The sequence below is a fragment of the Copadichromis virginalis genome, linkage group LG15 (assembly GCF_057382275.1).
Source record: "Copadichromis virginalis isolate Kocher_CV1m ecotype Utaka linkage group LG15, C_Virginalis_male_GT1.1, whole genome shotgun sequence".
Taxonomy (NCBI): Eukaryota; Metazoa; Chordata; class Actinopteri; order Cichliformes; family Cichlidae; genus Copadichromis; species Copadichromis virginalis.
Genome location: NC_140632.1, coordinates 21,573,567 through 21,598,409, shown reverse-complemented (window position 1 = coordinate 21,598,409; position 24,843 = coordinate 21,573,567). Strand labels below are relative to the sequence as shown.

The window sequence follows — 24,843 nt, the reverse complement described above, 5'->3', positions numbered from 1 at the left end:
AGACAGAGAAGCACGATGGATGATTTCAGATGGATTCAAATGTTTTTATGTCTGATGCTGATGATTCAGATTGCAGGTAAGAATACAGGAAACATTTAAATAGCAGTCAAACTAAATATTATCTATATTATTACAATATCAAAATTTTATCATAAACCTTTACCTAAAATGATCTTCACTCTGAAAAGTGCTATATTCTAATCTATTTTTGATTTCTCTCTTCAATTTTTACAATAGTATCAGAAAATGATACCTCAATGTTTATAAAAGTTGGAGATGACGTCACTCTGCCTTGTCTAAATGTGATAGATCAGCAGAATAACTGTGATGGCACCACTTGGGTCTTTGGTTCAACAAACAAAACAATAGTAGAGCTGATCAGACTTGGACGGGTTGGCGAAACTAAATCAGACAGACTGAGTGTTACAGCGAACTGCTCTCTGGTTCTAAAGAACGTCACAGTTGAGGATGTTGGTCTTTATTACTGTATACAATACAAATCAGAAGAAGCACAAGTTGAGGATGCTCGGGAACGTGAGTCACTGGTTGTTCTCTCTGTCATTACTGGTGAGTATTTACATCAAAATATTTTTTCAACTTAAACTATTTTTAGAATATTAAACAGATTTATTATATTAGACAGATTTAACACCGTTTGTGAAACTGGATTTAAGAAATACGTGTTTTAGTTGGGTAAAGCTTTTAGAACATGTTCAGCGACATCTTGTGCCAGTACAGAAGCTGATGTCACCTGGTTGGTTGCTCCAAATTCATTTTTGTTAGCTAACTAGTAACAGGACCAGTAACTCGGTGTAAAACAAGGACACTAAAATTGAAAAGCAGTCTAAGGTGATCACTGTTGTACTGACCTGGCAGCAACACATCCACTCAATTAGTCTCTTTAGCAGTAAGTGCTTTTTTGTTGTTTGGCTAGCTGCAGTGAAATGGAAAATCCACCTGTTAGCTGTAATGTTCAGGGTTCAGTGTGTAGAAGAGCCTGTTTGAGTCAGGTGACAGGTGTTTAACCGGACTGACAAGCTAAAATCAGAAACTTTGACTAACCGCCACAATCAGTTTACGTCACAAAACGCAATCAGGACTATTTTATGCAATAAGATTGTGTTTATTTTCCCAAGCACACCCAAACAGGTACAATATTATATGCAGCATCACAGTCCAAACGTAACTAGGTTTATTACATTTATTGCACTGGCACAAAATGGTGCTAAACTAAACTAAAATGTTCTAAACACTTAAAATTTAAACATGTTTTTCTTAAATCCAGCTTCACAGACACTGTTAAATCTGTGTCAGTTAATGAGAGTAGGTCTCCATAGTGTAAATTAGCCTTTAGACATGTAGAGTACATGTCATGATCGGAGGCAATAAGACGCAGGGTTCTCAAGCACGAACCGCTTTTTATTGAATTGTAGCAGCAGTGTACGTGGCTACATCAATTTCTGGAACAGTGCTCTGCTGCTGCTCCTCAGGATCAGCGGTGCCTGGGACAGGCTGAAGGTGTTGTCTGTTGCGGCGAGTCACATTTCCATTCGCCATCTCCACCAAGTAGGATCTCGGCTCCTTAGACTTCCTGATGACCTTGGCTGGAGTCGTCCACCCCTTTTCCCCGTCAAGCTTCACTACAACATCCTGGCCTGGGAGAAGCTCAGGAAGTGGACGAGCTGAATGTCTGCGGTTGTAGAAGAATCTGTAAGAGTCCTTAGCTGCAGCATCTCTTTGGCACACCGTGTCCCTATTGACTGGACTGGGCAGCAATGTCTTTTCAAGTACTGGAACGGTGGTGCGGATTTGACGTCCTGTCATAAGTTGAGCTGGGCTTGCACCGGTTGCTGCAATTGGTGTAGAGCGGTAACTCATTAAGGCTAAGCAGGGGTCAGGCTGTTTGAGAATGTACTTGGCCGTTTGGACAGCTCTTTCAGCAGCTCCATTTGACTGGGGGTAATGACGGCTCGACGTAGTGTGGGTGAAGCCATAACTCAGTTTGAAATCTTGGAACTCTGATGATGTGAACTGCATCCCATTATCACTGACCAGTTCTAACTGGATGCCCCATCTAACGAACATGTGTTTAAGCTTGTTAATGACCTGTCTGCTGGTTGTTGTAGTGAGGGAAGCAATCTCAACGTCTCTTGAAAAATAGTCAACAACGACAAGAAAGTTCTTACCCTCAAGCTCGCAAAAATCAGCTGCAATCCTTTGCCAGGGGCCATTGGGCAGAGGAGTAGTCACGAGAGGTTCCCGTCGCTGTGTAGGCTTGTGCTCTCTGCAAAAGTTGCATGACCTCACCTTATGTGTCATTTGAAGTCCAATGTTGGGCCACCACACTGTTGATCTTGCGCGCTCTCTACATTTAGTTAGTCCTTGGTGGCCTTCATGTAATTGCTCAAGGACACTGGGTCTGAGTGCTGTGGGAATTACAATGCGATCGTGGTAGAGCACTAGACCATCTGATTCTGAAAGGTGGCTTCTGGCTGCATAAAAGCCTTGCAGTGGTGAGCTCTTTGCCATTCTTGTCCACCCTTGTCTGATGAAGATGATTGCTTTTTGAAGCTCTGGGTCCCTCTGTGTAGCTCTACGAATTTCCTCCAACTTATGTGACTTGATAGGTTTGCTTGTCACTACATTGCTCACATATGCCTTGACCTGGCTGTCTGTCTCAGACGGGTAGCATCCGTGCAGTGGCTGTCTGGAGAGTGCGTCCGCCACCACTGACTGTTTACCGGGAACATGCTCAGCAGTGACATTGAATCACATCAGTTGCATCAGCAGTCTCTGACATCTCAGTGGCGTTTTATCAAAGAGTTGATCAAAGGCACCAAGGGCCTGCCCATGGGAGTTATGAACGTGGTTAGTTTTTGACAGCTGGGATCCAGTGGTATTTGCCAGAACCCACTGGAGACGTCCAAAGTGGAGAAAACTTTAGCCCCTGCTAACTTGGGAGTTATGTCATCCAATGTGGGCAAGATGTAACGTTCACGCTTTACTCCCTTATTCAAACGTTTTAAGTCCACACACACCCTGACCTCATCCTTGTTGCGCTTTGGAGCAGGCACCATTGGTGCATACCAGTCTGTTGGCTCGGTGACTTCCTCAATGATGCCAAGTTTGAGCATGCGCTTTATTTCCTTTTCCACTTTTGGGAGGAGAGGAAAAGGCACCCGGCGTGGGGTGGTTACACTGTACGGCACTGCATCTTCGGTCAGCTCGATTTTTACAGGTTCACAGTTCAGCAGGTCAATTTCTCCGAACACATCCTCTGTTAAGTCACTACTGATTTTGTTAACTCTAGCGACTAGTCCCATGCGCTTTGCCACTGTCTTCCCCAGTAGGTTACTTGCGTATTGCCCTTTTATAACTGTAATCCAGTACTGGTACTTTTGGCCTTTGTACTCTGTAGTAGCAAGGAATTTACCCATGCACTTGACTTTTCACCAGGGCTGTACACAGTTGGCTTACACTGGATAAGTTTGGGTCTCTGCTTTAGCTTATTAAGGGTAGTTTCTGTCATAACAGTGGTGTCTGCACCTGTATCAATTTTTAAATCAACTGGACTGCCATTCACCAGTAGCTCAATGTCCCAGTCGGCATCTGAGCCTGACTCCTCGATGACTGTTGTTTTTGGCTCAGTTACTGCTCCCAGGAAAAGCTCCCCTATGAAGAATGAATCCTCATCTGAGTCCTCTACAGACTCAGCCCTGACCTCTTTTAGCATTTTGGTTTTGCATACAACTTCAAAGTGTCCCAACTTATTGCACTTTCTGCATCTTTTATTGTGGGCTGGGCAGTTTTCTCTTTTGTCATGCACCCTGTTGCATCTTTGGCATTTTGGTTTACTCTCACCATGTTGTTGCTCACGTACCTAATGAGGTTGGTAGTAACTCCTTCTCATGCTGTTATAATGCCTCTGTTTCACCTCATTCACCGTGCTTTCCACTCGGTCTGCACTTTGCTGTTTGACTTGTTCACTCTGGCGTGCTAGTTGAATGGCTCTATCCAGAGTTAAGTCTGCCTCGAGCTGGAGATTTGTGAAACATCTTTGTCAATTAATCCAATGACGATACGATCCCGGATCTGCTCATCTTTACTGTCGCCGAACTCGCAGTGCTGCGCGAGCTCGTACAGGCTCCGCACGAAAGCCTCGACCGTCTCCCTGGCCCTCTGGCTCCGTTTGTGAATAACGTTTCTCTTTAGGACAAAGTGCTCATCGAACTTTTGTATAACCAGATCATACTCAAACTGTGGACTTGGCCTGGCCACCGTAGCAGCAGGAAACACAAATGAGCCATATATTGGTTCAGCATCTCTCCCCATGGAGTAAAGAAGCGAGTCACCTGCACTTCGCCGCTCTCCATCCCTAGCTTGGACGCCACTCGAAAACGGGAGAATCTCAGGCGCCATATCGGCCACTCTGCCGGCTGTGTAAAGTCGAACGGCTCCGGGGGTCCAAATTTAGCCATTTCTTCGTGTAACTCGGCGTGAAGTTCTCAATTCTGACACCATGTCATGATCGGAGGCAATAAGACGCAGGGTTCTCAAGCACGAACCGCTTTTTATTGAATTGTAGCAGCAGTGTACGTGGCTACATCAATTTCTGGAAAACACATATACACACCCGTATTCTAGCGACCTCTAGTGGCTGCCCCCATAGTAGCCTTACTAGGACAACATAAACAGATTTCACAACAGTACAAGTTATCAAAATAACATGACTAATTTGTGCCGTTTTTGTCACAAATTATGTTTGACAGTAACTGAACATGAGGACACAGATCAGGTCATTTTAACCTGCTCTGTGTCGACATCTGACGAGTGTCATCACACAGTGAAGTGGCAGATTAAGGGTCAATATGTGGACAAAGACAACAAACAAACATGGATTGCACAAACTGACTGCTCCACCACTCTGTCCTTTCTGGAGTCTCACAATATTTACCCATCAAGATATAACATAGTGTGTGAAGTAACGGATACTGACACAGGAAAAATGCAGCAGTTCACCTTCAAGCATCAGATCTTGGCAGTTGAGGAAACAGGTAACATCATGATAAACTGTTTACTACTAAAATCATCAAACACATTGCTTATTTAGATCATTATTTTATTATTTATTTATTTTTTGTCTTTAATGTTTTTTCAAGGTGGCACAAAAGTAACAAAAACCAAGTACAATATATGTACAATATATATGTCATGTCCAGACGATAGAACTGAACAAAGGTGTACAACGAAGGCAAAATAGCTGTTGTACAAGCATCTCTCCCGTTAAAAAGGCCCTTGAGGCTGATATTCTCCTGGTGGAGTTTGCTTTTATAACCTGTGGGAAAGCAAAATCTGGTGCTCTAGGCCAGTGAGATAACCTTCATAATCTAGTGAATGAGCCTCTATTTAAACAGGGCTCTAGATTAACAAAGCAGGGAAGCAACTGGTCGCATAAACATGTATTCTAAGTGTGGTCAATGTTGTTATGTAGTAAATAGGCTTGACACAGAGGACTCCATCTTCAGCTTCTAAGATGTGAAGGGAGGGTCGCAAAAACTCAGAGGCTAACCTGAGAGAGCAGGTCCCTGCAGAGAGGAAGCTGCCAGGGGCTTGCTGCCAACAGACTGATTATCTCTGTTTACCACTGCTTTGCTGGTCACTGAGGGGCCGCTGCAATCAGAGAAAGGTCCTGCAGCTCTGTCTGGAACTGGTGTAATCATTTCCACTTAGAGAAAGGCATAAAGGAGCATGCTTGGCAATGCTTGCAGAGAAAGGTGAACAGCTAGCTGATTGACGTGCAGCACTTTAGGTGAGGCATTGTTATCCCAGTGTATCTGTGGTAAAAGGCATCCGCTGCCTGACTTGTAATGTACACAAAGCATTTGACCTGTAGGCTTAGGATTTGCAGTTGTTTCAGAACAATATGCGTACATTCACACAGCCACTCAAGGCCATCTCCTCTCAATCTCACTGCTAGGAGGATTGAGGCTTCTTTCTCTTGGGGGCAGGTCCCTCTGGAGGCCTGTAGTTGGACCTTCGCTCCAAGCCACCACGTGTGGAACTGTATCCGTAGGCTGTGGCCTCACTGGTGGTGCCCCCATTCCAGCAGTGAGTGTATTGTATTGGCAATAGGCAAAGAAATGGCGGGCCTGGGAGAGCTAGCTGCATATCATGTCTGAGGATGGTGTTACGCATTGTCTGGTCCTTCCTCAGCTCAAATTTAGCCTGGACAGCTTCAAGAAACTGACAAAGTAATCCACAAGCAGATACTACCTAATAGCTAGCTAACTGCATGCAACATCCAGTAGTTACTCCTCACCTTCAGACTGAGACAAATATGGGTCCATAGAGTTGGTACCTTACTTCAAAGTAAAGAAATTTAAAAATAACTGAAAACTGTACCCAAATTATTTTAATAAATATAAGTTTTCATTCTTTTTTACAGATTTTTCTGTATCTTCGAGGTTCATTATTGTTTCTGTGGGCTTAGCAGCACTTTCAATAGCTGCTGTGACAGTCAACACATGGACAAGAACTAAAGGTAAATTTAATTTAATCATGTAAAGTTAAAGATTTAGAATTTTCACTTGTAACTGAAATTGACTTTCTTCTCTCATTTTAGGGAATAAAACACAGATGGATAAAGTTGCCGTAAGTGCATAACTCAGTAATGCAGTATAAAAGCTTAAAAACCTGAATGTTGAGTTTCTAATGTTTGATATACTTGATATCACTGCAAGTGATTATGCTGAAATTACTTTAGATTTCTTGTACTAAATGTTGATTCAGCAGAGGACTGAGGTTCAGAAGTTTAAAACGCAAAAGGTGCGGTTTTTACCCAACAAGCTACACACAAAACTAACCTTCAAAATAAAACACAAATTAACCGGATGAAAAAAAAAGAAAATAATAGAATTACAAAGACAAACAGTGAGATACAGATTAGGCAAACAAGGAACAGAACTTTAAAACAGGAAGAGGAAACTAACAATTACAACTTAAACCAGAGATAATTACAAAACCATTATTACAAGATTATTTGTCTTAATCTCACATCTTATGCATTTTATTTTATTGTATTTTATTTGGTTATTTTCTGCAGGTGCATTTTAATAAAGAAGGGGATTAAGTTTCAAAAAATAATAAGCATCCGAATCTCTGCTGTTTCTATCAAATTGTGCTGATCGACATCAACTCAACAGAAAAACTGCTGTTATATTATCAGTATCATCTCATCTTGCTTTATAGGTCACATCCTTAACCCTATAATGCCATTTGCATCATATTTGCTACATGAGTTTCTGAGACCGCTATCTCATCAACATGATCAATACTTGCCATAATTTCAAAATGTAATGAACAAAACTATGTTTTTTGTCTAAAATTGTCTAAAAAAAACTTGCTAAAAATGCCTAATGTATTAAATGTGATGCAACAAATAATATATCATAAAAATATATAACAAACAACATGATGTAGCAAAAAAAAGGATTGTGTTATAAGGGTTAATACACAAAATAATAAAACAAAAAATCAGAATTTTCTGGGGGTTTTTTTTTGACGAGTTGGGTGTTACAGGGTTAAAACAAGTAATAAGGTTATTTTAATATGAACAATTGGCTGTGTGTTACAAACTATTTTCCTTTCAGTTTGACTGAAGATATATTTAATTATTGATCTCGCACCACTTTGGGATTCATCTGTATGTAATGTAATCTCCAAATAAAATGTATTTGTGTTCAGTTTTAAGGTTTTCGTGTGATTGTTTGTTTTCAGGGAACTTCAATACACTACATTTCACTAGAAAGAAAATAAAAAATAAACAAAGTTGGGTTTTTTGCCAGAAATAAACACCAACTGTAGTTCTAAAAAAAAAGTCATGAACATCATCAGACAGCATGAAAAAAGCACCTGATGTCTGTGGTGTTAATATAGAAACGCACAGCAGTCACACTGGTGTGAATCAAACCTGGTTAGCACTATAACTTTTCCCAGCTTTATGGCATAAAATTTACATCCTTTTGAAAAGCTCCAGCAAAAAATAAAATTTAATTTAAAGAAAAGAATATAGTCAAGATAAGTACTGTGGCTCAGCATAACTGGAGATGACTCAGTTAGATCATCAGCGTGTTGACTATTCTTGTTTAGGGTGTTCATATGGTCATTTTCAAAAGCTCAAATGTGCAGGCCTCTACTGCTGTTGTAAGACACATCCCCTTTAGTTCACAGTAATAAGTCTTTCTGTTCTTTTCTACTTCATTTTATTATTCTAATATAAGGTAGTAACAGAAAGAGGAACTGTTGATATTTATTTTGACTGACAGTTTTCACACATTCAACTTCATCGGTCATCTTATTTTTGAAGATGTCAAACACGTTATTGCCACAAACACACAGCAGGAAATGAAACAATGTTCACCTTTCTTCATCTGATAAATGGATTAACAAGAAACTAAAAACATAGTAATAATAATAACAATAAATTAGATTATTTTTTTACCAAGGGTTCAACATAAGGGCAATGATACGATGATTTCAAGCTGGTTTATCTTGAGCTATATAAAGAGTGTCCTTAGACTGTGATGAGAAATGAGTGACTGTTTATTTATACTCTCCAGCATGTCACTTATTCAAGTGTGAAATGACTATAACTAACACAGGAAGTGCCACTGTCTACCTTCACCCCTCAGCCCACACATGAAGAGGCAGGTGAGATCATGAAGAAGATTAAAAAAAACAGATGAAAAATATTAAAACATTTTTGTTTGTGTTATTTTGTTTATTAAGATAAAACAAAAACAAACCAGAAAAACTGAAAAAGCACACTTACAAGGCACACAGTTACCTGTTATATGTACATGTCATTTTTCATTTTGTTACTTACATATTTTCATGTTATGTTCAAATCAATTTCCCAAAATTAGCCACTTTATAAAAAACATGACAACATGGCAACTGTCTAGGATGGCTGGATGCCTCCAGGGTGAAGTATTCTGAGCATGTTCTAGCAGGAGGAGGTTCTGGAGCAGACCCAGGACACAGTAAAAAGATTATATTGCTTGGCTATCTTGGGAGCAACTAAATGAACCGGAGCGGGGCCAGGATGAAGAAAGTCGTCTTCTCTGCTGACACTTTTGCTCCGACGAACCAAACCCTGATAAGTTTTAGAAGATGAATGTTTTTTAAAGTGCGTTGCCTTTCCTCTGTACTTTCTTTTTTCTAATAGACTCTTTTAAAAATTAAAGGAAGCTGCATTGATGCACACGCACACATTCAGCCTCCTCAGTCATTTTTAATTCTTCGTGGTGTCAAACACATCACTGAGGGAACGGAAACAACATGCACCTGTTAAAAATAACTTTATGATTTTGAAATGTGTTGCACCATTGGTGTGTTAACATCAGGGAAGTGACATCTCACTAATCACAGGAAACACAAATGATCATAAAGAGCCATCGGATGCAGCCCCATCAAGATTAAGAACAAGAAAGAAGTGAGACAGAGAACCACAATGGATGAATTCATATGGATTCAAATGTTTGCATTGCTGCTGATTCAGATTACAGGTAAGGTTGTTGGGCGCTTTTTTGGTTTATGGAATTTTGGACCGTGTTTATTGTTGTGGTGATCTTTTTCTTAGTCTTGGTATGTAATAGTTTAGTTTTCGTGTGCCTCTTTGTTTCATCATTTTCTAGGTACTTGTTTGTTTAGTCACTTTCCATGGGAAATATGTGCAGCAAAACACAATTTTATATGACGACCTTTATTCTACAACACAGCCTAAACTCTCTTAGACAAGCTTTCTTGCAAATTTTTGAAATATTTCTCCAGGCTTCTTGAAAGACATTCAAAACTCTTCTTTGGATGGTGGCTGCCTTTTGCTCTGTTTTCTGTCAAAATGATCCCACACTGCTTGTCCAAAGTCTGGGGAGGCCAGTCGTGATTTAATTATTTCTTTTAACTATTTTTATATTTTTCTTTTTTACATAGAGCCTCAAACATGTAAATACACATAAATCTAAATTTATCAGGAGGGATTTTGGCCCACTTCTCTTTATACACACTCTCTAAATCCTTTGTTTCTTGGCTGCTGCTGGGCAACTCAAAGCTCCAGCTCTCTCTACAGATTGTCAGTAGGCAGGGACGTGCAGAGAGGTTTAAAGGGGCGAGTGCTCAAAGTTAAAAAGGGGCACATTGAACCATGCTGAATAACAACAACAAACATTCATCAAGAATCTAATATGGGAAGGGCAGGGCTGTGTTGATCTGAGACTGTAGACAGTAAAAAGTCCACAGGAGAGATGGTAGCTGATTAAACAAGTGTCATGAGATAATAACAAAATGCAAAGATTGGTGACAGCGCTTGGAACCATAAGGCAACGAAAAACTGTGACATAAACTCGGCTCTGCCTGTGAATCACTCTTTGCTTCTCTTCTTCCTTCCTTCCCATCATTTCATATATCACTCTCCACTTGCTGTCTATCTGAGAACAAGGCACAACTTGCTATTGCAATAAACTATAATCTAATTATCCACACCTAACAACTCTTGCACTTAATCTATAATAAAATGATGACAGAAAAATGTTATAGCACTGCCTTTAGTAGCCTCACACAGCTCCTACTGTTTCCTCCTCATGTCCTTACCAGCCATGTCTGCACAATGTTATATCATGAGTAATATTTTTTTAAATCCAGCTAAATAAAACACACACATGCACGCACACACAGTGACATTTTAGACCTTCTTCAGAATACTGTATATACTATGGGCATCCTTACATTATTATTTATTACTAGAGCTACAATAATAAAGCAATGAGGAGGGGGAAGTAATAAATATGAAATAATGTATTTATGATGATTCCATTTGTTTCACTATCCACTCTGTGCAGGGCAAAGCTTATTACATTTTTAAACTGTAGAGATACAATCATTTTACTGCTGTAAAATCCAACTTTTGTCTTATTTAAAATATAAATCTAATATAATCTGCTTCTTAATGTATGTTCTTTAAAATACAGCGTATGTTTTTTAATATATTCTAATTATAATAATTATTATGTGGACATGCATATTAGATCGTTTTTTAGTGAAATATAATCCCTCCAGAAAGGCAGGAAATGCCCAGAAACTTACTTTAAAACTAAATATGTTTCTAAATACTTCTAAATAACTAAATATGTTCCCTAAAACGGTGACAGAGCTACAGACCCATGACAGCCTTACACAGGTAGCCAGCAGCTATGACTAGCACTACCTGTGCAGTTAATAAAAGGACAGGTAATGTTTGTCGCGCTGTTGCACACACAGCACGCTCGTTTGTTTCAGTTCGTCAGTTGCAACAAGACAGCTTACCAACGTGTACGTAATAAGCTAATACTCCTGGGTGCTACACACTACAGTGTACGCTGTACACCTACTTACTGGGTTTGTCGCATCAGTCTGTGTCTCTGAGTTAACTTGTGTTTCTCCTACAGCTCCGGACCGCAAAAAATGCGCGTGCTCTTTGTGAGCTCGTTCCCGGGTCGTAACCAGCGCGTTCTGCCGTCGAGGGCGATCATTGGTTAAATGTGATCATGTGACTGATGCAAGCCAGATCCTTTTATTTAGCAAAACTATGATTAATAGTTAAATATTATTGTTGAGGGGCACAGACAGGACTCCGCACGCACACACACATAAAAATAAATAAATAAATAAATAAAAAAAATTTAAAAGTTGCCTCAACAAAAGGGCACTTTGGGCACTCATCAGGAAAGGGGCGGGTGCTCAAGCCCTTCTAGCCCCCCCCCCCCCCCTCTGCACGTCCCTGTCAGTAGGACTGAAGTTCAGCAAACTCTTTTGTTGCCTTGGAGAAGTGTTTTGGTCATTGTCAGATACATAACTGTATACATTTTCCATGGTGCTAGCCTCAGGTGTGCCCAGACCTAACCCCACCCAAGCCCACAGTGTGGGTTTCATATGTGTCTTAAGGTAAATAAGATATGTGTAGAGTGTTTCTCAAAAAAACCCAAAAAAACTGCTACTTTAAATTACTTGCTTATTCAGATTTTCTGGCAGATTTTTATACTGTTTTATACCAGGTGTCTTTATGGCTCTTCACGAGATCTTTTGTCACTTATCCTCAAAGACAACCAGCCCAGCCAAATATGAAAACGTTTTCCATTTTCGCAATTGTCAGAATATTTTTCACTTTTTCAATTCTTTTTGCATGGAAGCCAACTGCGTTCCTCTTTAACTTCCATTTTACTAAGGTTCTGAATCAGTCGCCTTCTCTCAGACTCATATTTGTAATCAAATTTGTGCTATGTTTTCATCTACTGCACAGTAATCCACTTCATTATTATAAATAGTGCACAGCAAACAATACCATGGTATGCCTGTACTCTTGGGCTGTGTGAGTCAGGCAAACCCATACTTATCCCTCTTTAAGGCTTCTGTGGTGGGAGGTTTGCCTGCTGCTTCCGGTTCCCTGACACTGCTGCTCTTGGCTATGCAAACTCCACCATGGCCTCCTCCTTCTGGGGTGGACGCACATCATCCTGATGTGTGGCCTCAGGTCTGGGGTTTCCTCAGTCATTCTCTGCCCACCTGGGGCTCTTATAGGCGAGCATTGTTGCAGTTTCCCACCCACCTAAACACACAGCAAAATGACATGTTTGCTTGTGTACCTTTCTCTGTTTTGTCTTTCAGGTTTGATATTTTGTATTTTGTTACAGATGCAGCACTTGGAGACACAGCAAGTGCTGATGTTTGCTTCATCATCGACGTTTCCCTATCTAACTATCCCCCTTTTGTTTCCCTTCAGGGTTTCCCCCTAACCCTTCTGTCCCTTATTTTTTCTATTCCTTCATTTTCTTTTCCCATCTTTTGCCAACCTGGTCTTCACTCCCTGTCCACTTTAGCATAATACCCACAAGGATAATTATATGAATAATATAAGAAAGTAAAAGAAATAAAGGAAAAAATAACACTAGGCGCCTACACAGGGTCTACAGTGCTGCTTTTGGAAAAGGAAATATGTGTGGCATAAAAAAGCATTGTTCTACAAAAAAGAGTGTTGGACACGTGCATAATATTGTGTCTAAACTATCTTAATTCTTTTTCTTTAAAAAAAAAACAACTTTTGTATTTAACTTACTTTCTTATTTCTCTCCAATCCTGTCAGCAAGAACTGCAAATGTAACATCCATTGTTATGAAACTCGGAGATGACGTCACTCTGCTTTGTCTGAATGCGATGGATAACCAGAATACCTGTAACAATACAATGTGGGCCTTTGCTTCAAGAAACAAACCAACAGCAGAGCTGTTCAGGTTTGGGGAAATTGGGGAATATGCCAAATCTAAATCAGACAGACTGACTGTTGCTGTAAACTGTTCTCTGGTTATAAAGAAGCTCACAGCTGAGGATGTTGGTCTTTATTTTTGTCAGCAATACAAGTTGGGGAAAAAACAAGCGCAACACTCTCTACTTCATCAGTTGGTGGTTGATCTCTCTCTTATTACTTGTGAGTATTTACACTTAAAAAAAATATTGTCTGCTCAAACTGAAACTTCAGGCATAAAGATTCCAGCAATGTGGTTGTTTAATTTCTTTCTCTCACATTATCTCCATCTTCACCAGTGAATGAACATAAAGACAATAGTAAGGCAATTTTAAACTGCTCTGTGCTGCCATATGAAGAGTGTCATCACACAGTGAAGTGGCTGATTGACGGTCAAGATGTGGACAAAGATAACAAAGAAGTATTGACCATGCAGACTGACTGCTCCACCACTGTGTCTTTTCCAAAATCCCATGAATTATACTCATTAAAATATAACTCAGTGAAATGTGAAGTGACTGATACTGGCACAGGAGAAGTGCAGCAGTTTACCTTCATCAGCAATCAGCGCTCTGGCCAAGACACAGGTGAGCTCATAATCATTTACTGGATGGATTTCAAGTTTTTGAAGTCCAAAGACATGCAGCTTGTGGGGATAGGTTAATTGGATAATCCAAATTGCCACTAGGTGTGAATGTGTGAATGAAAGTGAGTGCGAATGGTTGTCTGTCCCTGTGTGTTGGCCCTGCGACAGACTGGCGACCTGTCCAGGGTGTACCCTGCCTCTCGCCCTATGACAGCTGGGATAGGCTCCAGCACCCCCCGGGACCCTGAAAAGGATAAGCAGAAGCGAATGGATGGATGGATTATTTTAAGACATATTTTAAGACATTTGCACTAAACAGGAAACTGCAACCAAAATCTTTTTTTTAATCCTTTTTACAGATTTTTCTGTTTCTTTGAGGCCCATTGTTGTCTCTGTGGGTTTAGCAACACTTTTAATAACTGCTGTAACAGTCAAAATATGGATAGAAGTTAAAGGTAAATTTAAAAATGATAAGTTTGAATAAATTTTCATTTTTATTTTAAACTGGAATTGACTTCCTTCTCTCATTTTAGGGAACAAAACACTGATGGATAAAACCACAGTAAGTACAACTAAACTCAACAACTTGAACTAGAAATTACAAGTTAACAAAAAAAGGCTGCTCAGTGGTAGCGGAAAAGTAAAAAGCTAGACACAACATAAGGAGAACAAAATTGAGTGAAAATGGTATTCAACAGGAGAAAAGGACAAAGGAAACTTACAACGTCCACATGATAGGAAGAGGAATAAAGAAAGGTAGAAAAAGGCACAAAAAGGCACGTGATAAATTAGCCTTCAAAATAAAACAGGAAGTAACTGACTAACTGAAGAAACAACAGATACCAAACAAACAGTAAAGCACAGATTGGCGGAAAACACTGAGAAAAGTACCAAATATTCAAAAACACAAAAGAAGAGAAAAGATTTATAATGGAAACTAAAGATAATTACAACAATGTATTTATCATTATTACATAATTTATGATCTGATGCATCTTATTTTGGTTTTGGTTTGTTTGGGGTTTTTTTTCTACAGGTACATTTTGATAACAAAGAAGATCATGTTACAATAAAGTCTGAAAATATTGGAGACTCTGCTACTTCCATCTGACTGCAATGATCATCATCAAAATCAATTCCAGTTGCTGTTCAGTCATCAGTATCAACTTTTATAATTGGTTAAATGTTAGATATAAAACAGATGCTAAAGTAATTTTACTAAAAATGATTGGTTCTTTGTTTTACTTCAGTCTAGACGTGTATTTAAATTTTCATTTCATTTTTTATAAAAGAATGTTGGTTTTGATAAATGACAGAATCTGCATCAATACTGTTGCTCGTGATATAGTAATCATAAATTAAAATGTATTTCTATTCAGTTTTGGTGTAATTTTCTTCTAATTAATCCTTTATTCAATACTTTATACATTAACACTTGTGCATAGAGCAAGATTACTGGGCTGAACAGGGTCAATGGATTCCCTGTAAAGAGATTTGTAGATGTGGGTAAAAGAGGGTCTTAGGCATAGGACACTCAACTTCTTTAAGTTGCTTGAAGACGTTTCACCTCTCATCCGAGAAGCTTCTTCAGTTCTATGGTCAAATGGTTGATAGTCCCAGATTTAAGCCCTGTGGAAGTGTCCCAGTGTCTGAGTGTGTTGCTGGGCCTGAAGGACACTGGGATGTTGTGCTTGGAGAAGACTCTCCTGAGTTTCTCTGATACACCGGCTACATAGGGGATGACAATGTTGTTGCGTTTGTCTTTCTGATCCTCCCTAGTTGCTGTCTGATCTTCTTTTCTGTGCATCTTTGCTGACTTGATGAAAGCCCAATTAGGATAACCGCATGTTTTAAGAGCCACCTTCATATGTGTTCCCTCTTTTTCCCTTCAGGCTTAGAGGGAACATTTTACATTCAGTGTTGTAGGGTCCTGATTACTCCAGGTTTGTGCTCCAGAGGGTGATGGGAGTCAAAGACGAGGTACTGGTCCGTGTGTGTGGGCTTTCAGTAAACTTCAATGTTGAGGTTTCCTAGGGTGACTAACCGTCCTCTTTTCCCCAGACATGTCCACTTTTCACGTTCTGTTCGGGGCGTCCGGGGGGGATTTTGGAGATTGATGAAAATGTCCGGGTTTTCCTATAGTCCGACAGGGACCCATGTGTTTGAAGTCATCCCCAAACTGCTGCTTTGTGAGTGCTTGTTTTGTGCTCACAGACGGGACAGACGGTGCGCAGCAATGCGCCTAATGATGTTTAAAAGATCCCAAAGCGCAAGTCATCATTTGAGATGAACTGCAAAAGAAATTTTCCTCGTACTGACCCAGTGCTGGTAATTTTTCTTATGCAGATGAGGCATTATTTCTGTACCATTATTTAATTCCAAATTTTTTTGCGCTCGTTGACTTGTAAAAGCCTATATGACAATTTTTTCCACACTTAAACGGTGTTTCAAATCCCCAAAAACAGAGATTTTTTAAATCTCCGCAAAATCTCAGTTTTTGTGTTAACGTGTGGACGAGGAATACGGAGTTCATCACGCAACGTCAAAGGTATGTGCCTTTTTCCACGCTGTGTGCCACGTTACTGTTATCCTTTGTGTCTTCCCTGGTCAACTTTATGTTTTTATCCACAGCGTTAATGTGAGCAGTGAAGGATTCCACTTCTTGGGTTTTGATTTTGAACCAGGTGTCGTCCACGAATCTGTACCAGTGGCTGGGTACTCTCACTTTAAAAGAGCCAAGAGCCTTTCTTTCCACTTCCTCAGTGTAAAGGTTGGCTACAATAGGTGACACCAGGGAGCCCATGGCACATCTATGTTATTGTCTCTAAAAACCCTCGTTGTATTTGAAATATGTGGTGGTAAGGCAGAGGTCTAACAGTGTGCAAATCTGATCAGGGGTGAAGCTCCACCATTTGACCCTAGAACTGAAGAAGCTTCTCGGATGAGAGGTGAAACGTCTTCAAACAACTTAAAGAAGTCCAGATGCTTTACTTTCCAAGCTCCTTAGACTACAATGACCTGGATGACTGAGAACCTTCAGAGACATCAAAGCAGACTGTTTTTAGGAATCTATTGTAGTGAAATATCTGACTGATATTCTTTTTAATTGATGACATTTTGTGTTGTCACAAAAGAAAAAAACATTACCTTTTAATTTTTTAAAAATCGCACCCTGCTTGTGCAGAACACAGTTTCTAAGTGTCACAGTTTAGCTCTGAGCACTTCTATTCATGTATTACCCATTCTATCCACCAGAGGTCCTCAGTCTTTCAGTAGGCCATCCACTCGGCCCACTCACTTGTAAACTACAGGTCTGAGCAGGTGTTTAAAATCATGTATGGATTTATGAACAGCTTTTATTTCTTGTTTTATTAATTGTTAATGAACTAACTTGTAAACAACCTGAACTGTATTTTTGGGACTACAACTGTCTGTTCTGCTGTGCTGTCTGTTTTCTAACATTAGAGGAAAGAGGGGCTGTATTAATGGAAACATTTATCTTGACTAACAATCTTCACAGATTCAGCTTCCTCGGTCAACGTCTTTTCAGGTTATTAAACACATCACTGTCACAAATGCACTGTGAAAACAGACACAATGTGCACTTGGTAAGTCTTATAATTGCTTTGTGCAATAATATCCCTTCATAAAAACAAATTACTTCATGCGTTTCTGAGAAAATGTTTACTATGGAATGTAAACATGAAAAGAAAACTGCTAAAGTTGTGAAGAGGATGTGACACCTCAGTAGTGACAGGAAGTACAAACAGTCTTAAATAGTCATCAGTTCAGAAACGTTGACAGTCAAGAAAAGAAATGAGACAGAGAAGCACGATGGATGAATTCATATGGATTAAAATGTTTTTATGTCTGATGCTGGTGATTCAGATTGCAGGTAAGAATTCGGGAAACATTTTAATAGCAGGAAAACACCTTTACAGTAAACTGCTGAGCATGCTCTGTTGTTTGAGGGGAGCTCAGGACATGTTCGTTAACTTGTGTCTAAATTGGTCTTCAATCCGATTCTAAAAAATGCTGTATTCTATTTTTATTTATTTTTATGTTTCTCCTCCATCATTTCAACAGTATCTGCAACTGAAACCTCGATTTTTATTAAAGTTGGAGATGACGTCACTCTACCTTGTCTAAATGTGATAGAGGACCAGAATAACTGTGATGGTACTACGTGGACCTTTGCTTCAAAAAACACAACAGCAACAGAAGTGATCACCTTTGGAGAGATTGGTAAAAAAGCCCAAATGAAATCAGACAGACTGAGTGTTACAGCAAACTGTTCTCTGCTTATAAAGAAGCTCACAGCTGAGGATGTTGGTTTTTATTACTGTCAGCAGTACAAACTGGGAGAACGTAAACATCTAGTTTCTGAGTTTTTGGTTGATCTGGCTGTCATCACATGTGAGTATTTACCAAACAGTGGTACGCAAAGGTTTGGGCACCCCTGATCATTTTAATGATTTGTCTTTTTAAATCATTGGTTGTTTGGATGAGCAATTTAATTTAAATATATTATATAGCAGATGAACACAATGATATTTGAGAAGTGACATGATGATTATAGGATTTAAAGAAGGTGTGCAATAGTTATTTAAACAAAATTAGGCAGGTGCATATAAGATAAGATAAGATCACCTTTATTAGTCCCACTCGTGGGAAATTTGTTTTGTTACAGCAGAAAGTGGACAGTGCAAAGTTACATAGTAAAAATTAGAAAAACACTGGAATAGCATAAGAGTAAGAATAAGATACTGTACACTGTTAAGTCAAATTGTTGAATGTGTCATTGTGTTTCTTAAATTTGTAAAGTCTTAGTTCAAACTATAGGATCAAGACATTCCTTTGTCCCCCTCCCAAGCCTCTCGAGGTTCTGGGGTGAGGTTGTAGTGTTTTATCACAAGCACATCCCATGTAAAGGTTTGTTTGATGTTTGGTAAGCTTTCTGCCCTTTTTATGGCTTCACTGTGTTGTGTATGGTGAACCAATACAGGAATTGAGCCATGTGTTGGGTGTGGGTGTGTGTGTGGGTGGGGGGGGGGGTTTACCTTTTTATGACCAAGGATGTTGTTAGAAACAGTTGTGATCAGGAGGTCACACAAACGCACCCCCATGACACACACACACACATTATCACACACATGCTTACACAAACGCACACACACACACACACACACACACACACACACACACACACACACACACAGTGCATTGTCTTTGTAACCAAGGGGGGTTGTACGAGGGGAGGTGCTTGTGTACACTATTGTGTATTGTAACTATTTTTCCAATAAAAGGCAGCGAGCGGAGGCTGGAGTCGGGGTCATTTTGTGGTAGGATTCGAAGTGCGTTCCTGAGATACCGATGAGGCCTCCCTTGCGCAAGTAAATCGATCAACCGCTGTTGCCTTGTGTTTTTCCTTCATGGGAATAAGTCCCTAGATCAGCGGGGTCTGAGTTTAGACCCAACATACACAACTGTACACAATAGAATAGAATAAAATATAATACTGTATACAATACAATAAAATAGAATACAAATACTATACTGAGTATGACAACGTTGTCAGAAAAAGAGTATTGCACTTAGTGTTAATGCTATTGCACATGTGTGGATGTGTGTGTTTGGTCAGGTGCAAAGTCTTTGTTGTCTGACAGCAGTGGGGAGGAAACACCTACGAAATCTCTCCGTCCCACACCCTGGGTGCCGCAGCCTGCCACTGAAGGAGCTGCTCAGTGCTGTCAGAGTCTCCTGCATGGGGTGGGAGATGTTGTCCAGCAGGGATGACAGCTTAGCCACCATTCTCCTGTCACTCACCACCTCCACTGGGTCCAGAGGGCATCCTAGAACAGAGCTGGCCCTTCTGATCAGCCTGTTCAGTCTCTTCCTGTCCCTACCAGAGATGCTGCCACCCCAGCAGACCACACTGTAAAAGATGGCTGAGGCCACCACAGAGTCATAGAAGGTCTTCAGGAGTGGGCCCTTCACTCCAAACGACCTGAGTCTCCGCAGTAGGTACAGCCTGCTCTGCCCTTTTCTGTAAAGGGCGTCTGAATTATGAGTCCAGTCCAGTTTATTGTTCAGATAAACACCAAGGTAGCTGTCCACAGCCTCAATGTCCATACCTTGAATGCTTAGTGGTTGCAGGTGAGGATGTTTGTGCCTGTGGAAGTCTACCACCAGCTCCTTGGTTTCACTAGTGTTTATCTGGAGGTAGTTCTGCTGGCACCAGTCCACAAAGTCATGGGTCAGTTCTCTGTATTCCTTGTCATCCCCATCAGTGATGAGGCTGATATAGCAGAGTCATCAGAGAACTGAAAGAAGCACTGGGTGGAGTTGTGGGAGAAGTCTGCCGTGTAGATGGTGAAGAGGAACGGAGCCAGAACTGTTCCCTGTGGGGCCCCCGTACTGCAGACGAGCCTGTCCGACAAACAGCCCTGAGTTCTTACATACTGAGGTCGGTCAGTGAGGTAGTCCAGAATCCATGTAGTGAGGTGATGGTCCACTCCTGTGTTGTCCAGCTTGTCCTTCAGGACTGTGAGAAGAATGGTGTTGAAGGCACTGGAGAAATCAAAGAAAATGATTCTCACAGTGCTCCCAGCAGTCTCCGGGTGAGAGAGGGAACAATGTAGGAGGTGAATGACGGCATCATCCACTCCAATGCCTGGCTGTTAGGCAAACGGAAGTGGATCCAGTGATGAGCTCACCAGGGGCCGAACCTGAGTCAGGGTCTTAAACAGGTGGGATGTCAGAACCACCGGCCTGTAGCTGTTGAGGTACTTGGGACGTGAAGTCTTTGGCACTGGTACAACACAGGAGGTTTTCCAGAGCTGTGGGACTCTCCCCAGCCTCAGGCTCAGGTTGAAGATGTGCTCCATCACGCCATGCAGTTGATCTGTGCAGGGCCTGACCACCCTTGAGCTGATTCCATCTGGACCCACTGCCTTCTTGGCTTTAATCCTCCTCAGTTCCCTCCTAACCTGGGTGGTTGAGAGAGAGAGACTGGAGCCTTGTGTTGAATGTGTATTGGATGCTATTGTTGGGGATGGGGAGGAGTGAGCAGGGTGAATAGAGGAGGTGTGACCAATGATTTATAAAGAAAAATCATTAAAATTATCAGGGGTGCCCAACCTTTTGCATACCACTGTATTTGGAGCTGAAACTGCATTTTTAGAATAACCTTGCAGTATAACAGTAATTATCATAATAGTGATTAATTTGTCTAATCTGTGCTATCTTTGTCTCACATGTATATGTATTGGAGTCACAGTAACTGAAGATAAGGACACTGATGAAGTGACGTTAAACTGCTCTCTGCTGACATATGAGGACTGTCGCCACACAGTGAAATGGCTGTTAAATGGTTACAATGTAGACAGAACTAACAACCTAACAGAAAGATCACAGACTGACTGCTTCACCACTGTGTGAAATTCTCACAATTCAAACGTCTCAAGGGATAATATAGTGAAGTGTCAAGGAACTCATACTAACACAAGCAAAGTACTCTTTACCATTATCCATCAGGCCTCTGGTGAGGAAGCTGGTGAGATTACAATCAGTTGTTGAACATGAATGGCGGGATACAAAGTTTGGATGCAGATTTCTTTTTCTTTTTTTTCACAACAAATGAAAAAACTGAAAAATGTTTTGATTATGATTTTTCATTTATTTAGTTGGGACAAACAAAACAAAGAATCCAGCCAGAAAAACTGTAAGCAGCACAACATCAGTAACAACCACAGCCGTGAAGGATATTTCAAAAGGTAGTCACTCAAACATTCATCCTTTTGTCATGAATTATCGATTTTTTTTGATTAATAATGTTTTTGTACACTTAATTTAGACATGTCAGATTTGATAAATGACAAACCTAAGAACTACATAAAGAGAAAAGTGGTCTCCATCCACTCATCCCCAACTGGTTGCAGCCATCTGGCTCAAGAGTTGGGAGTTTGCCTTGTAATTGGAAGGTTGCCGGTTCAAACCCCGGCTTGGGCAGTCTCGTTTGTTGTGTCCTTGGGCAAGACACTTCACCCGTTGCCTACTGGTGGTGGTCAGAGGGCCCGGTGGCGCCAGTGTCCGGCAGCCTCGCCTCTGTCAGTGCGCCCCAGGGTGGCTGTGGCTATAATGTAGCTTGCCATCACCAGTGTGTGAATGGGTGGATGACCGCTTGTGTAAAGTGCTTTGGGGTCCTTAGGGACTAGTAAAGCGCTATACGAATACAGGCCATTACCACGATCGAAGTTAAAGTTGTATGATTTTTTTAAATGTAATGAATCAGAACAGTAACAAAGTGCAGCCGTTTCCTTTCAGCCCCCAATTGCCAGGTGAGAATATTAATCTTAATAACACAAAATAACACATCTCACATGTTTTTTGTTATGACTGCTCTAAAGGTAACAGGCTTTGTCTTAAATGCACAAGCTCACCCCCCAATTTGTGTATTTGTTTAGGTTTACCAATGCTGCTGAAGGTCATCTCATCGCATTTTGTATGTGAAGAATACAGACTCACAACATCTCTCCTTCTGCCTTTCCTCTTTCTCTCGCTCCTCTGTTTGTGTGTGGGACAGTATGAGAGATTCATCTTCTGCGTCCCTGCTCCATTTGGCTGCCACATATGTCTCAAATCCCTAATCAGAGCCTTTAAACATTTGATCATAAATTCACTCCTCTTCAGATTGTTGTTAGGTTTGTCTTTAGCATCACTCAGTCTCCATCAAAAAAAAAATGCTACTTGAGTTCTTTGTTTTTCACTTGATTTTTCCAGTCACTAATTTTAAATGTCCCGGGCCGTCTCCTCCAGACCAAATACTTAGTCTTGGTATCCCTGCCTGCTCTGTTTCTCCATCACTCTCCAAACCCAGATGCAAGACCCAATCCCCTCTAGCTTGCACATACTCCCTGATTCCAGTGCTAAAGCCTGCCTCAGAGTCCACCTCTTTGTTTTACCATAATAATTTTCAATATATAATATTAAAAAAATGAAATGTTGATGTTATTTTTTAAGCCATTTTCTGCAATGACTGAGATTGGAATAACACAACAGCAATCATAGTTCAGTGTTGTAACATCTACCTGTCAAAGTTTGAATCGCTGACAGCTAACCGAAATCATCACTCTGTGTTGTCCGGTTTGTAATGATGTATTTTGTTATGGCTAATGATAATATAACTTGATTTGTAAAAGGTTTTCGATTGTGTTTTTTTACATTTGTGTATATTGTGTGAGACTAGGGTCAGTGGGGGTCTGAAAACAGTAAAACAGTACGCTGGTGTTTTAGCTTCACTGGTGTTAGATTAACTCCTGATGGTGATACAGATGTTGCTTCTCGCTGCCAACAGACCAGGAAATAAACGCTGTGAATATTTCATCTTTAAGTCTACTGCTGCATATTTAGATGTGAAAAATCAGAGATTTTGAATTGGTGATATTCCCACACATTAAACTGCTGCAACAGTGCTAAAGGACATTAAAGGCAACTGCGCCGATGCCTGTTCAGAAATGTCTGGACCCATGGCACATTTGTCTAACCCTCACGAGTTAATCTGGAACACCAGGAGCAGGCTGTTTCTGCTGGCATTTTTAACTCTCACAGCCCACTCAGCTGATAGTGGACAAGATTTTTATAAAAAAGCCACTTGTTTCAAAAAATAAAAAAAAAATACAACAACATAAATGTGTGAAAAATAGTGGACATAAAGACTTGTGTGGGAAAGTTTGGTGGCAAACATGATCACGAAGATGGTCTGTTTTCTCAGAATAAGCAAAGACTAATAGCCTTCACACCTTTAACCTCATTTTCCTTTGTTTGATATTTAAATGAAAAGAGAGGGAAGTTTACTAAATTCATTCAGTAAGTGACCTCACTATGATATCACTATGTGATAATTCATTTTAAAGGTAACAACACAAAACATATTATAAATGAACAACCTACCCATTAATGTTACATCATTCATCCTTGAAGGAAATTGCCTTCCCGGGTTTCCTCCGTGGCGTGAGCGATAAGCAGAGTTCTGTCCTTTCCTTCTAAGATTCCTAATTATTTAAAGTAACACTCAGGTATGCCATTCAGCGTGTTAGTACGAGCTCGGGAGCAGCTTGGGAGAACAAGAAAACAGAGACTGCTTTAGGTTGCCTTCCCAATCGACTCAAAGGTTTATTTGATACACAGCAGTTTATATAGAGGAAAAAAAAGGTTCGTGTGTCAGCTTTCCCAGTTCAAACCGGTACAGACTAAATAAGGAAACGTCTTCCTGCCTTCTGAGCAAAGTATCCCTTGTGTAGTTTATCAGTTCAGCTATAATTTATGATCATCCCAGCAAAATACACTCCTAGACATAAAATACAGAGTTCTTTCATTAGTGAATTCTGAAACAAACCACCTAGCCTTTAACGAGCCTTTTCCAGGAGATAAAGAAAAAAGGGAGGATGGGAGTAAGGAAGTGGTCTCATCTCTGTGGTGTTTTCGACCTTGGGGTACCAGCTTGTGAGTCCTACACATTAATTCTTGGGTCACAGAGAAAGAGAAAAACAACTAGTAGTTGGGCCTTATTGAGTAACAGTTTTCCTGTATAAAACAATATCCTGTAAATGCTACTATGGTATCAAAATACCTAACAGTTCCCCTCTTTTATTATTTTTAAAAATAATAACTCAAATAGAAAGGAAAAATCACAAATGTAATAACATAATATAAAAAGCAAATCATAAAATGTAATAGTTCACAACCTAATGTTCAATATACACATCAGGAACATCATTGGTGACATCTGACACATAATCTGGGTCAATTTGTGCCAATTGCAAATACATTGAAGTAGCTGTACTAGTAGCTATACGGGTTATCATTGAACGTACACAGGGTACCACACAACAGACAATAATCATCAAAAACATGCTGCAACGGTTAC

At 40.3% G+C, this 24,843-nt stretch overlaps 2 protein-coding genes across 3 annotated transcripts; both read left to right on the top strand.

Moving 5' to 3' along the window:
- Positions 1 to 5,532, top strand: LOC146692360 (uncharacterized). Its single transcript, XM_085433328.1, has 4 exons — positions 1 to 76; positions 238 to 567; positions 4,770 to 5,054; positions 5,492 to 5,532. The coding sequence occupies exons 1-4, from the start codon at positions 16 to 18 to the stop codon at positions 5,530 to 5,532; spliced, it is 717 nt and encodes a 238-aa protein (XP_085289454.1). The 5' UTR covers positions 1 to 15.
- Positions 5,533 to 9,095: 3,563 nt separating this feature from the next.
- LOC146692359 (uncharacterized) lies at positions 9,096 to 23,115 on the top strand. Of its 2 annotated transcripts, XR_014915174.1 has the most exons (8): positions 9,096 to 9,566; positions 13,172 to 13,513; positions 13,630 to 13,917; positions 14,276 to 14,371; positions 14,450 to 14,478; positions 18,003 to 18,161; positions 21,602 to 21,691; positions 22,382 to 23,115. XR_014915174.1 is itself a non-coding variant. In XM_085432450.1 (6 exons), exons 1-6 carry the CDS (start codon positions 9,512 to 9,514, stop codon positions 15,025 to 15,027), a joined length of 885 nt encoding a protein of 294 aa, XP_085288576.1. In that variant the 5' UTR covers positions 9,096 to 9,511; the 3' UTR covers positions 15,028 to 15,252. The 2 variants fall into 2 exon arrangements, 1 of the variants encoding a protein (XP_085288576.1); XM_085432450.1 differs by lacking the exons at positions 18,003 to 18,161; positions 21,602 to 21,691; positions 22,382 to 23,115 and adding an exon at positions 14,953 to 15,252.
- Positions 23,116 to 24,843: the final 1,728 nt, after the last annotated feature.